The following is a 14,604-nucleotide window of genomic DNA, read 5'->3' as shown; positions in this document are numbered from 1 at the left end:
AGGCACTGGTTGGAAAGGACACCAACACCATGGTTCAGAAGGCAGGCCAAAAACGGCAAACACCTAGGGAAGCATTGGAGTAGAGTTTGTAAAATGCTACCCAATACTTCTACCAACAGGAATAGGAAATACACTCACCTGTGACCCTTTATCTCAGCAACATCGGTCAATCCACCCACGCTGAACCTGAAGTACTCCCTGTTCAGTGCACGAGCGATAGAGCGGGCAATACTAGTTTTCCCGACTCCTGGTGGGCCATAGAAACACAGAATTTTTCCCTGGGTACTTCCCCGGAGCTGGCTCACTGCTATAAACTCCTGTACAAGACATCACAGGACGGATTATACATATGTACAAGCAGCACAGATGTTTTAAATAAGTGTGTCCAAGTTTCTGAATTAAATTATTAGAAATTTTCAACTTACACCATGTCTAAATGTAAAGCTTTAATACACTAAAGAAATTCTACTAGAGCGTGTAAAGGTCCACCTTTGAGAATTCTGTTTTTATGATACTGCAAGACAGGCACTGATACAGCACCCGTTCAATTGAACAGACAATCTATATCTAGTACATCAATGGGTGTGAATGTTCAAATTAGCCCTACAGCTATATCAGCATGTCTGGCTTTGTGTATGGACAACCCATCCGTACACTAGCTGCAGACACTGACATCACAGTTGTCTGGGAAAATAAAAATGTTGGAAAAGACATTGACTGGTTTATTTGGCAAGTGTACATTGCTTACCAAGTCTACTACTAATTAAAAGGTCTGCCAGCATAGTGTGTACAAGTCAACATCAGTCCCATGAAGAAAGAATAGCCTCTTAAAAAAATAAAATTGAGGTCTTACTATGCTATTTCGGAGTTCCATCAAATATTATGGAAGGGTAAAGGCATGTAGCAGTTGGGGCAATGGGGATTAAATAAAGAAAAGTTGCTGGGGCAAGGGTAGATAGCAGCTAGGGCAGTACTGGGGGCAAGGAGAGGAAAAAGGTCAGATTTCTGTGCACAACAAAAACTTATTTGCTAAGCTAGCACAAGATAAACGTTGTGCTCGGCTCAGGCGATGGGAGCCTCATCACCTGCTACAGTAATATTCCACAACATGGATTAGAGTTCCTACCAATGATGACAGTCCTCCATAATGATAGCTTTATTGTTTATTAAGACGAAGTGCTAGGTGAGGCAGGTTTCCCAGGCTGCAACAGGTGATATGGATTTACTGCACTCAGCAGCACACACTCAAATATAAATAGTCCCTGTGGTAACTACCTCTGGCAGTTGGTTTATTGAGGAGTCAACTTGAAATAGGTATTTATTTTTCATTAGTGTATCTGCTTTATTATATACTCCTATCCTTTAACAATACTTACAAGTATTCTCTTCTTGACATCCTCCATCCCATAGTGGTCTTCTTCTAAAACCTCCTCCGCTCTCTGCAGATCTAAGTTCTCTGGGCTGTACTTGCCCCAGGGAATGGAGGTTAGCCAGTCTAGATAGTTTCTTGTAACACTGAAGGTAGACAAGCAGTATTATAGCGAGCAGCAGCTCATCTTAACGTGAATGTACCTATGTGTCATGATGCATATTAACAGCACAGCGTATACGTAATACATTTGCTAACAGAAAATAAGTGTTTCTGTGCGCTGACACTCTTCCAGGAAAAAAGTAATAAGTGAGAAAATTGATTCAAGGGTCAGAAAAATAGATATACACAAGAAATATACTCTCCTTATCCTTGGATTCTTCGCCTAACTAGAGGCTCTCCAATAATTGATGTGGTGGAGATATATGAAAAATAAAATTTACATCATAGTGTGATATCGTCAAGATAGATTGTACATTTATTAAGACAAAAGACATATAATAAAACCACACACTTGAATATTGAAAAAATGCTCCTGTTCCTAAAACACAGCTAAAAGTTGGAGGTTTACCAGAAAATGGTGTTTCAAGCGCCTGTAGATAGGTCTTTCAAATCTGGAAAGCCTCTGGTCCTCCGGAGAACCAAAGACCTCAGGTGCTTCAAACGAAACCAGTCCCGGTAAAAAGCCTCCTATAGTTACTCAGTCCAAGCTCCAAAAAACTCCAAAAAAAAAGAAAAAAAAAAAAAGCAGCAGCTTGGAGTGAGTCACTATAGGAGGCTTTTTACCGGGACTGGTTTCGTTTGAAGCACCTGAGGTCTTTGGTTCTCCGGAGGACCAGAGGCTTTCCAGATTTGAAAGACCTATCTACAGGCGCTTGAAACACCATTTTCTGGTAAACCTCCAACTTTTAGCTGTGTTTTAGGAACAGCAGCATTTTTTCAATATTCAAGTGTGTGGTTTTATTATATGTCTTTTGTCTTAATAAATGTACAATCTATCTTGACGATATCACACTATGATGTAAATTTTATTTTTCATATATCTCCACCATATCAATTATTGGAGAGCCTCTAGTTAGGCGAAGAATCCAAGGATAAGGAGAGTATATTTCTTGTGTATATCTATTTTTCTGACCCTTGAATCAATTTTCTCACTTATCACTTTTTTCCTGGAAGAGTGTCAGCGCACAGAAACACTTATTTTCTGTTTACAAATATATCCATTGTTACTAAGGGAGTGACTTTAAGTGTTGAGTGCAGCAGACATTAAATTCAGCGCATAGCGTATAGACTCAAATACACCAAAATAAAAATTGTAATACATTTGCTAACAGACACATTATGGTGTAAGTGCCGAAAGAGAAGATAGGAATATCTCCCCACATCAGCACACCCTGCACTTTATGTCTCTCCTGAGGAAAAGGCGTTCAGCCTTGAAACGTCGATAACATGAGACTATTGTACTTTGCACAATGATTATATAAAATCTTCTTCCAAAAACCTGTGAGTGCCGCTCTCTTCTCTGAGGCCCCGCCATAAGCCTGGAGATACCAGTTTTTATGCATGCAAGTGAAGGCACCACGGTGAGTAAACCTTTTGTCCGGAGTGCCGAGCATACCACAGTATAATATATATATATATATATATATATATATATATATATATATATATATATATATATATATATATATGTGTATTTTTTGTATTTTAGCTGCCAAAAAAGCCCTCTTATCACGGATTTGCCAGTATCGAGGCTAATTGGATAGCTCCTGGTGATACAATTACTCATAGTAAATTAATTACAGAGGGTAATTAGATACCCCCATATAGCCATAAACTCCTGTGCACTGTATCCTAGCCTTATTGTCGTGGAGAAAATCTATTCTTAAAGTGGAGTTTAACCTACTTAGAGGCGCCTGTGTTCCTCTAACAGCATTTATACGTTTTGCAGGAAATACACCACAATAATAATTCCTTTCCTAACAACAAATGTATGGTTAATAATTATATATATATACATATATATATATACATATATATATATATATATATATATAAAAATCAATATTTAGAGCTAAATGGCAATAAAAGTAATAGTGAAAATGAAATAATGAACAAACAGCACCACAGATTTATGTATCACCTGAATTCAGAAGAATGGTTGTCAAGTAGTCCCAATTTACCAAGTTCTTCATCAATAACCTCCATAACATGCTTGGGGACTGTGAGCTCCTTCAATCTCTCACGGAACTTTTCCTCAATAGCGTCCTTGTCTTCTTTTTCAAGGCCAAGCTCCTTCTTAATTATCTTCAGCTGCTCTTGAAGCAGATACTTCCTGTGTGTCTGCTTGATCTTTTCCTCCACCTGCAAACCACCAGCCCAATTTAAAAAGAAACAAGCATTTCTCATACAGACAGCTCAATGGCAATCTGCAGAAGTAGCTGCTGACAGGTTATTGTGACATTAGAAAAACAGGTACTTGTGTAGTTTCACGGCGCCAGTATGGCGCCGTGCGTCCGACTCCCCTTGCGGGCTCGGTGGCTCGCCACGCTATTTAAAATCAACTCCATGCCAACATGGATAGTGGGGGTATGAACTATCCATGTTGGCATGGAGTGAAGTTACTTTTTTTGACATATTTCGTGGCGAGCGTAGAACCCGGAAGTAGCACGGCGCCGTGAAACTACACAAGTACCGAAAAACATGCTCAATGAGTATATTAAAGAAATTATTTTTCCTAGGATAATAAATGGCTGCAAGGCTCAGGAAAATGCCTGCAATTCTTTTCAGTGGATGAAATGTCTCAAGGGTGCATGGGTAGCAGGGTAATGCAGAGTGGCATGACAACTACATTGTAATGAGCTCTGTACTAAGCACATAAGCAGCCCATACACGCTGCGATGCGGACTGTCCCGATGTGTGCTTTGAGGTGCGCGCTCCCGTGGCACCTCATCGCACAGTACAAAAAGAATGTGCTTGCACATAGCTTTCATCGCATTGCATGCACAACGTGTGCACAGGCAATGCAATGCGATCTGTGCTAATTAAGCACCGAACGCATGACCGTATCGCAGCGTGTATGGGCAGCAATAGTTTTATTTTTTTAAATGAGAAAACAGCCCAGTATAATGACTTTTCTCCCCACTGGACCAATGGTAAGTAAGGCTACACAACTTTAGGATAGTTTTCTAACAAATACCATGCACGACATTGCTTATCAGCAGAGCAAGTCTGAAAAGTGCCCATTCTATGCTTGCCGTTAGATAAACAACATTCTCCTATCCTGCTGTAGCTGAGAGAGTATAAGCAACACTATGTATCTACTGCATCTATGTATGTATCCATCTATCTAAGGTGAAGTACCACCACTGACCCCTAGTGGCCACTCGATGGACCAAAGGGCAAGGGGTTGGGATCATTTGGTCAACAGCATGATGGTCGACAGTCATTAGGTCAACATGGGTCTAGGTCAAAAGGTCATTAGTTCGACAGTTAGGTCGACAGTCAAAAGGTGGACATGGGGTTTTTCATTTTTTTGACCGGAATGTCAACACAGTTGACATGGACATAGGGTACTCTTTACTTAGAAGGGCGCCCACGATTTTGATCGTGGGCATCGTTAGTAAAAAATCTCGGGCATCTCGGGCATTGAATGCACTAAAAAATCGGGTGCGATCAACCGACGAGATGCCCGAGATTTCCCATAGGGAACAATGTTAAATGTCTCAATTGACCCAATTTTCCTGTTCAATGCCTCAATTGACCCGATTTTTCCATAGGAAACAATGTTAAATGGGCCACAGAGGCCAAATAGGCACCCTGAAGTGTATAATAGCCACCCGAATTGTTAACGCCACCCCACGATCAACGTCAACCCGATGCGTGGCGAGCGCAGCGAGCCCGCGAGGGGCGGCGGTACGCGTCCTACGACCTTTTCATACCCCCACTATCCACGTCGGCGTGGAGTTGAGAATAGAAAGTGTGGCGAGCGCAGCGAGCCACCGAGCCCGAAGCGTGGCGAGCGCAGCGAGCCCCGCGAGGGTACGCGGACAGCTGTGAAGCCCGCGAGGGGACGCGGATACCTGTGAAGGTATCCGCGTCCCCTCGCTGCGCTCGCCTCGCTGCGCTCGCCACACTTTCTATTCTCAACTCCACGCCGACGTGGATAGTGGGGGTATGAAAAGGTCGTAGGACGCGTACCGCCGCCCCTCGCGGGCTCGCTGCGCTCGCCACGCTTCGGGTTGACGTTGATCGTGGGGTGGCGTTAACAATTCGGGTGGCCATTATTCACTTCAGGGTGCCTATTTGGCCTCTGTGGCCCATTTAACATTGTTTCCTATGGAAAAATTGGGTCAATTGAGGCATTGAACAGGAAAATCGGGTCAATTGAGACATTTAACATTGTTCCCTATGGGAAATCTCGGGCATCTCGTCTGTCGCATTGCACCTGATTTTTTAGTGCATTCAATGCCCGAGATGGCCGAGATGGGCGCCCTTCTAAGTAAAGAGTACCGGACATAGTTTAAAGTGCACCGCATCCCCTCGCATCGTGCACGCCGGCCTGGTGACTCGCTACGCTCAGCACACTATTTTATTCTCCCACCAGGCCCTAGTGGATGGTAGGGCATGAAATACCGCCTGTCATGACGGCTCAAAAAACAGTGAAAAACCCCATATCGACCTTTTGACTGTCAACCTATTGACCTGTGAAACTAATGACCTTTCAACCTAGAACCATGTCAACCTTTTCCCATGTCGACCTAATGACTGTGGACCATCATGCTGTAGACCAAATGACCGCATCCCAGTGCAAGCATGTTTGCATGGACAATGATTTGTTTAAAACTTGCTGGCTATGGACAGAGGGAGCTGTGAAGACAGAGATTAGAGGTAGGAGCAGATAGGGACTGGGGCCGGGGTGGAGAGTTTGTGGGCTAAAAACGGTCACAGCACAAAGTGAAAGTACATTGCAGAAGCCATAATTTTGATGGGCTTTTAACTAGTCCAAATAATAAAAAGTGAACACTGTTCCTCACATTTATTGGGTGAAATCTGGCATGTTGTAAACCGGTGACCACTAGATGGCAGCAGAGGGACCTGACATTACGGTTATGTTCTTCCGTTACTTTGATGGCCTGGTAACTAGTCAATTCTAAAAATAAACTTTGTTCATTTATATTATCAAAAGCATAATACACAAACCTTGATACACAAAAGTGTCTTTTAGAGGTGTACAATCTGGAACTACACTACGTACATGGCTTTGGGCATTATAGTTTTACTTGAAAGATCTTAGCCAAGATAACGGCTCACACAGAGGACAGCTGAGTGAAATATTTAAGGTTTTACATTTGTGCAGTATACAGAAAGGACTGTGCGAATCTCCGAAACGCGTCTTCACTGCAATATTAGTCCCCAGTTTGTGAAAGGGGAAGAAGCAGCAGCCAACCTACATGGGAGTGTTACAAATATTATATGATAGTGGCAACCTACTACAGTGCTCAGCTCATACAAGGCTTACATGTGTACTCTAGATTTCTAATTAAGAACTTCTCAATGAGACACTTTTCAAAGATTTGCACAGAACTTTCTGTATACTGCACAAATGTTAAAGCCATACAGTAAGCCTATTACATTATTATAATCTCTGCATATTTTCACTGGCCATTCATCATTGTTTTCCTTTGACATGTGTCACATGCCTGTGACAAACGACTTTATGTTACCCTCGATGGTGAATTGACTCACCCAGTGGTTCGACCCAGTAATTGGTGCAATGTGAAAGGGGTTACCGGGTCCCGCAAACTGGTAGCAACGCGACAATACAAACCAGTAAAAGATGGGTTTTTACCGGTTTGTTGCCGTGTTGCTTTGCGTGTAAACAGGTTAAATCGGGTCATTTCCCGTTCACACTAATGGAGGCAGTGCTTGGAGCAGCGCCAGCTCTAAGCGCTGCCTCCTCCCCCACCCCTAATGACGCTCCACCGCTCTGCCCCTCATGACATCAGCGAACCAGCAATATTGCCGGTTCACTGGGGGGATGTGAACAGACTAAAATGCAGGGTCGCACAGGGACTGAACCGTTTCAAAGTCCCGGTGCGACCCTGCATTTTGCAATGTGAAAGCAGCATTAACATGATTTCTTTACAGTGAATTGTTCACATATTGTTACCTTTGGTACATGATATAGGATTTATGTTTTTTGTGTTGTGTAGTGTGTCCCTTTAGAAATAGGACCTTTAGTTTCCAGTTTATTTTATTAACTATGAATTAAAAGTTACATTTTATATTCCTAAGTGTGCCTCCAGCAAAAAGATTGGAATGAAATGTCCCCAAGGTAGACTCAGAAGAATTGATTTTGCAGAGAGTACAAACAATAAAAACACCATGTCTTTTAGCTCCGATAGCTTTTTTTTTTTAGTGCCTACTCCTCAGTCTCCTCTCTCAACCCACAGTCTGTGGTGTCACCCAGAGAGGACGAAGAAGAGAGGAATGGCAGATGATTATGTTCAGGCTGTGATGTCCTAAACTGTGAAAAGGGTCACCTGGGAGTTAGAAACTCCTACTTGACCAAAGTACAGCTATTAAAAAGAGCATTCCGCAGGTCTAGACAGACAAAAAAGCCCCCATCTTTGCTTTTCGGGGACAAAAACATTTTTCTTTTTCGGTTGGATCGGCTGGAGGCTTCTTTGGCCTAATTTTTTGACATTTGGGAAAGTTACATAGATATACTCCCTTTGCAGGCACATTGGCTGCTTTGACAAAGCTTTTTTTTTTACTTTGCAGTATTCACTGCTCTAGCTGACAATGACCCTCTTATAGCCTAGTCCGGAAACTCCTAGTACGTGCAGAACCAGTATTTTTCTCAGTTTATGTTTTTAGATTTTCTATTGTGACATTTATTTCTTAACGGTCTCATGGTTAATGAACATAATTCTTTTTAACTGTAAGTATGATCAATTTCAAAGTTTTGCAAAACTCGTGTGTCATTTATGTCTCTTTAGAATTATATGACATTGCCCACGGTTTGATTTTTTGTTCACACAGCTACAGAACCAATAAAACCCATAGGAATACTTTCACTGCTCTTTCACCATCAGTACAGTACATACAATACACCATGGCAGAGTTGGAGCAGGGGCTATATTGCATTGAGCAGCAACGGCCTTCGTTCTGACAGTCTATTTCTGCTTCCAATAGCCCAAATTGCACCATATGTACACAGCATTAGTCTTCTGGAGAAACTCTGCTAGTCTGAATTCATGGACTTGTGCTGTTTTAGGGGGGTATGCAATGTGTGTCGACCTCCCGCAGCCATCTCCCGATGGGGGAGATGGCTGCGGGGCCCTATTCAATGCGGTCTTCCCCGACAGCATTGAACAGGGGTTCTCCGCAGAATGAGCCCGACATCACAAGCTGTCGGGCTCGTTCTCCCGAGAAAAGCCGGAAATAGGCGAGCTCCCGGCCGGAGCTCGTCTATTTCCGTCCTCAACTCGTGGCCACGCCCCCTTCTCGCCACTCGGTGACCGGGACATTGAATCCCGACCGCCGAGCTCACGTTGAGCAAAGCGAGAATGGGACAGGGGCACAGCTGTCGAGCTTGCTCGACAGCCGTACCCCTGACATTGAATACCCCCCTTAACCCAACTTTAATCACTACAAAATATTACCTCTCGACCCAAACGCTGCTGCAGCTTGCTCAGCTCGTATTCTTTCTTTAGTAAGGATAGTGATTTGTAGAGGCGCTTTGGGATCTGTAAAAGAAAAGTCAATGCATGAATTGTCTGCCAAATATATACATTAAATGTTATCTGAATGCAATTGTACATTACATAGGCTTGATGCTAACTTCTCATAGTTTACATTATTCCATGGTAGCAATAAATACTCCTTGAAATACTCTCCTAGTCACAGTCACCTCACATAACCCAACAATGTGACTTACATTAGTTTCTTCTAAGACATCCTGAAGCTCCTGGGAATCTGCGCCAGTTAGTGCTGCGCCCATATCACTCAAATAAATAGGATTGTCAACCACTCTCTGCCCGGCCTGCATCATCTGCATTACAGACTCCCTTTCATGAGTAAAAGGTTAAATAAGGAATTACATTAGATACAAATAAATAAAAACGACAGTCTAGAAAAACTAAAGATTTCACATAAAGTTTCAGAAAGATACACATACCTGTACAGAGGGTTTAGCGCAATAATGTCACGGATGGTCTTTACTATTTCAGCAGTTAGAGCCTAAAGGGAAAAATACATTGTTTTATATGGTTCCTCATTCACTGCACAATCCAACATAATTAATTTCAACCCTAGACAACGACACGGCAGTCCAGCAATATCATTAAAGCCTCAAAATGATTAAAAAGTGAACTTGCTCTTACTTTAACCTCCTCATTTATTTGGAATTCTTCATGAGCCACATTGTCCACTTCCACCATGAGAACTTCAGGGGTTGGGGTTGAATTGACCACTTCTTGTTTTTTCTTTTCCACTTCATTAACGGTCCTGGCTGCCATATTTCTTCTCCTTTTTTTCCCTTCTACTTTCTCCTCGCTTTTAGCTTCGTCACTTTCGATATCAAGCTGCTTGTTGATGCGGATCCTAAATTGGCCAACATAAGAAAGAATTAAGTTATTTATGATATTTAGTAGTCTATGAACATTTATTATGTTATGTAATTCTAACATATTTCAGATCACAATCCTTTTACAATGTGTCTACTAACTTTCCAGGGCATCATCCTAAAATCAGCATCATTGGCTGTCGTGGATCACAGCTACAAATAGCGCACAGGGTCCACATATCAAACTTCAGAAAGACAGTTTGGGGGTGCGCAAACCTTTTCTTGTAGTGCCATATTAAAGTTAAATAAAACATTGTCAGTGTAATTCCTGTCATTCACTTTATACCCCCAGAGAAAAAAAAAAAAAGGGCAGTTTAAGGGGGGCTGTCAAGCTGGCCCAACAGCCATGACCCTGTCTCGTTCTCTGTCTGCTCGACCGAGAATTTGCAAGCAGGATTCAATGTCCCACCTGCAGCGGGATGAGAAGGGGGCGTAGCCGTGAGCTGCAGCCAGGAAGTGGCAAGCTGCAGCGAGGAGCTCGTCACTTCCTGGCCGTTCTCGGCAGAACGAGCCCGACTGCTTGTGAAGTTGGGCTTGTTCTGCGGAGATCCCTTGTTCAATGCTATCGAGGAAGACAGAATTGAATAGGGCCACGCAGCCATCTCCCCCATCGGGAGATGGCTGTTGGAGATTGAATCTTCCTTATGGACAGATACCTTCCAACAGACAGTATGGATAGGAGAACTGTCAGTAGGGAGAGAAGAATGGGCATTAGGGTACAAGAGAGTTGGACATATGGATAGGTAGTGGTGACAGATACCTGATGTGGTGCTATGCTGATCTCTATTCTTGTGGACAGCTCAGCAATAACATTCTGTAGATCTGCCACTTGAGCAACTACCAGGCCCCCCTCTTTCACCTGTGGTAATAACTTGCCCTAAGTAGCCACCTACTGATGGGCAGGCCACTCCTCTGTCCAATCTGCAGTCAGCTCAGTGGGCCAGATTTGGCCCCCAGGCCTTGGTTAGGACATCACTGGTCAAAGAGGACAATGCCTTTAATCTGTACTATTGAAGCTCCATTTAATACCTAACTGGAGTAAATTGTCATTACAATAGGTAGTTATCTGCAGCAACTTTCTCATAGTACCTCCGGTGACCCATGACGATCATACGCAGCTTGTCATCCATGTCCTGCATCTCATGTATCTGTACAAAGGTTCCTGTGTGGTAGATTTCATCCAGGCTTCCAACCAGATCTGACTCATTACTAATGTGCGACAGGGAAAGAACGAGAAAACAATATTTCCTGCAATTCAACTGCAAATGTGCAACAGGATGTGTGATCATTCTTGCTGTCAAAATCAGAGAAAAGGGTACGTGAAAATAGAGAAATCTGCCTGTACCCCCCAAAAAGCCAAACTAATACAAATAGTAAAGAAGTCTATTAGTGGTCTCAGTAAAGGTTTGGGCAAGTTAAATGCATTTTTTTTTTTTAAAAGACAAATCAAAAATTTTCTGACAAATAAAAGTTCTACTTAAATTTGGCATACAGAAAACTTAAAAATATTTGGAGCCGTAAAGACACTTGTGATTGAACCAAAAAATGACATGTAATTATTGGCCAATTAAAAAGAATGAAAATATTTAAGTGCCTAATTAGTTATTAATTTGGGTGTTCCAAGGGTTCTGAAGCAAATACCAACATTTTTACCTTAAAGTAGGGATATACCCCAATCTTTTTAACCTTCTTAGAAGAGGTGAAAAGGAATTTGCAGTAAACCTATGGAGTATTATCAGCTGAATTTTTTTTGCAGACATTTAAATAGGCTAATTACGAATCTCGATGAAAGCCCCATTTTTACAGTGAAAACGTATTACTGCAGATAATTTAATTCTGTCTTAAATAAAATGTAAAACTCTGGAAGATCAAACTATCCCTTACTTGTCATCTTTCTTGAGGAATACTCCAGCATACGGCTGTGCAAGCCTTACTTTACGTCTCAGTAGTGCTATTAAGTTTGGATTCTTGACCTTAAGAAAGAAAATATATGTAAAATTATTGTATTTTGAAACAATTTGTTTTTCTGAACTACAAAAAATAAAATAAAAATAAATCATTGTTACCCTTCATGCAAACATTGTACGATGTCACTAACTTCCATCCTCTTGACTTACCACCAGTGGCAGTACCTAATATTACTTCCTTTAAGACATGCTGATAGTACACTTTCTCTATCTAATTTTACTTACAGTTTTAATCACTATGCAATGTAATTACAGGTACACCACCAATCTTCTTTCAATTTATGGTCTGGCAATTTTTGAATCCTGACATGGGGCTTGATTTAGCATGGATTGCAAAAGCAAATTCTTTCTCCAATAGGCAAAACCATGTGCAGAGAGTGATGCTGGCCATACACTAGATCAACTTTCATCCAACTAGTTGGTTGGTTGGACTGAAAACCTGTCCTGTATGGGAGCAAAGGACAATCAGCAATTTGCTCACAAACACAGGAAAATGGACAAAAACATTCAAATTGTTTCAATTAAACAGATTCAACTGAATTACCTTGTCTGAATGACCGTTTTTGGTCCAGGTCCATTTTTTGTGAACAAATTAGATTTGCTCTTATCCAGTACCAGATTTGTATTACATCCAACCAAGTAGTTGGATGAAAGTTGGTCTAGTGAATCGCCAACATTAGATTTTTGCGAGTTATTTTGTTTCTGTGCAGGGTAAATACTGGTTCCCTTTTTTTTGCACTGCAATTTAGAGTTCAGTTTAAACTAACCTTAACCAAAAACTAAATCTCTCTGCACATGGTTTTGCGGATAAGAGAAAAGCCCTGTACACACACCGATTTGCTTTTGATTTGATTTTCTATTAGATCTGGCATTGGATCTTTCGGTACTTGTGTACTAGCACGGCGCCCATGATATTTGGTTGCACAACTTTTAATCGCATGGCATACACCCGATGCACAGCGATGCAATTTAAAATTGTATAAGCTCCCTATACGATGTTAAATTGTATAAGCACCCTAATGGGGGCTTACAATGTTAAATGCACCCCCACTATGAACGTGAACCCGAAGCGTGGCGAGTGCAGCGAGCCCGCGAGGGTCGGCGATACGCGTCCTCCAACCTTTTCACACCCCCACTATCCACGTCGGCATGGAGTTGTTTTTATATAGTGTGGTGAGCGCAGCGAGCCCGAAGCGTGACGAGCCCCGCGAGGGGACGCTTAATACCTGTGAAGTAATGCGCGTCCGCTCGCCTCGCTGCGCTCGCCACACTATATAAAATCAACTCCACGCCGACGTGGATAGTGGGGGTATGAAAAGGTCGGAGGATGCGTACCGCCGCCCCTCGCTGCGCAAACCACGCTTCGAGTTCACGTTCATAGTGGGGGTGCATTTAACATTGTAAGCCCCCATTAGGGTGCTTATACAATTTAACATCGCATCGCATTGTATGCCATATACAATTTTAAATTGTATACCATCGGGTGCCAATCGCGTTGCATCGCATGCCTTATGGTCTGTGATGCGATGGGCGCCGTGATAGTACACAAGTACCGATCTTTCCATTCGATTTGGCATTAGATCTGTACTTTTGCATTAGATATCGAATTCAATGTCCATTCATGGTACATTGTACGCATTCGATTTACTAGATCGAATTCGATATTTCCTTGGCTGCACAGATTTTTCTGTTCGATTTTGTGAAACCGGAAGCGCGCATCAAATCGAATGTAGATCGAAAGTGACACAAAAACCATTCGATTTCGTTTAGGAATCAATTTGATTTTGCTTCTATAAGCAAAATCGAATTGAAAATCGGGAAAAAAATCATCAATGCATGTGTGCAGGGCTAAAGATTTTTCTTTTCTGATCCATGCTGAATCAGGTCACAAGGTGGCCACTTGGTGGTGCTGTGTGTTGATTTCAGTTATTTGACAACAGTACAAGGGCCAGATTCTCTAAGCTTCAAAAGTGATAAAATGGAGAGTGATAAACAGACAGCCAATCAGCTCCTGCCTGACATTTTTCAAACACAGTCTGTGACATGGCAGGTAGGAGCTGATTGGCTGGCTGTTTATCACTCTCCATTTTATCCCTTTTGAAGCTTAGAGAATCTGGCCCAAAATGAGGCACTATGATGGCTTCCAATAATTTACATTTTTTTTTTATCTATAATGCCTTCAAATACTAGTGTATATTTGGTATGTGAAATGGATTATGAAATTAGTATTAAAAAAAACCTCAGTTAGTTCAGCAGGGGTCAAGGAAAATCAGTGGTGGGCCTGTATACATTTACTCATTGAAGGCAAATGCCACCACATGGCCAGATGTGAGAAAGCGTGATGATTTGAAGGACCTACCCATGCTAGATTCTAGATTGTCACAAATCTTTTTTTTTTCTGTAAGTAACACAAGGTCATTGGCCAGCACCAACACGCTGCACTTATAAGCAAAAAAATCTGTGATGTCTCATTTTGGTTTTATGCCAAGGTCGCCCACCAAGGCTAAATGTCATAAGTGAATTATTAAGGTCAGCCAGCTATGAAAACATCTCATCTGCAGCAAACGTACAATTCATGTTTTCTATGGACCTTGAATAGACAGTTTAATAGCTTTTAAGCATATCCTACTATAAAG

At 41.9% G+C, this 14,604-nt stretch overlaps 1 protein-coding gene across 1 annotated transcript in view; it reads right to left on the bottom strand.

The window, feature by feature from the left end:
- The window catches only part of LONP1 (lon peptidase 1, mitochondrial), a 47,098-nt gene that overhangs the window by 20,394 nt on the left and 12,100 nt on the right, over positions 1–14,604 (bottom strand). Inside the window, exons 2-10 of the mRNA XM_083174804.1 lie at positions 11,886–11,974; positions 11,091–11,210; positions 9,760–9,979; positions 9,555–9,616; positions 9,315–9,444; positions 9,040–9,123; positions 3,513–3,733; positions 1,377–1,515; positions 139–317 (exon numbers count right to left, since the gene is read on the bottom strand). Of these exons, the coding sequence (XP_083030930.1) occupies positions 139–317; positions 1,377–1,515; positions 3,513–3,733; positions 9,040–9,123; positions 9,315–9,444; positions 9,555–9,616; positions 9,760–9,979; positions 11,091–11,210; positions 11,886–11,974 (1,244 nt within the window). The remainder of the gene's footprint in view (positions 1–138; positions 318–1,376; positions 1,516–3,512; positions 3,734–9,039; positions 9,124–9,314; positions 9,445–9,554; positions 9,617–9,759; positions 9,980–11,090; positions 11,211–11,885; positions 11,975–14,604) is intronic.

Source organism: Crinia signifera, chromosome 1 (genome assembly GCF_055691185.1).
Source record: "Crinia signifera chromosome 1, ASM5569118v1, whole genome shotgun sequence".
Taxonomy (NCBI): domain Eukaryota; kingdom Metazoa; phylum Chordata; class Amphibia; order Anura; family Myobatrachidae; genus Crinia; species Crinia signifera.
The sequence above is the reverse complement of the archived record's forward strand: the minus strand, read 5'-3'. Positions and strand labels throughout refer to the sequence as shown.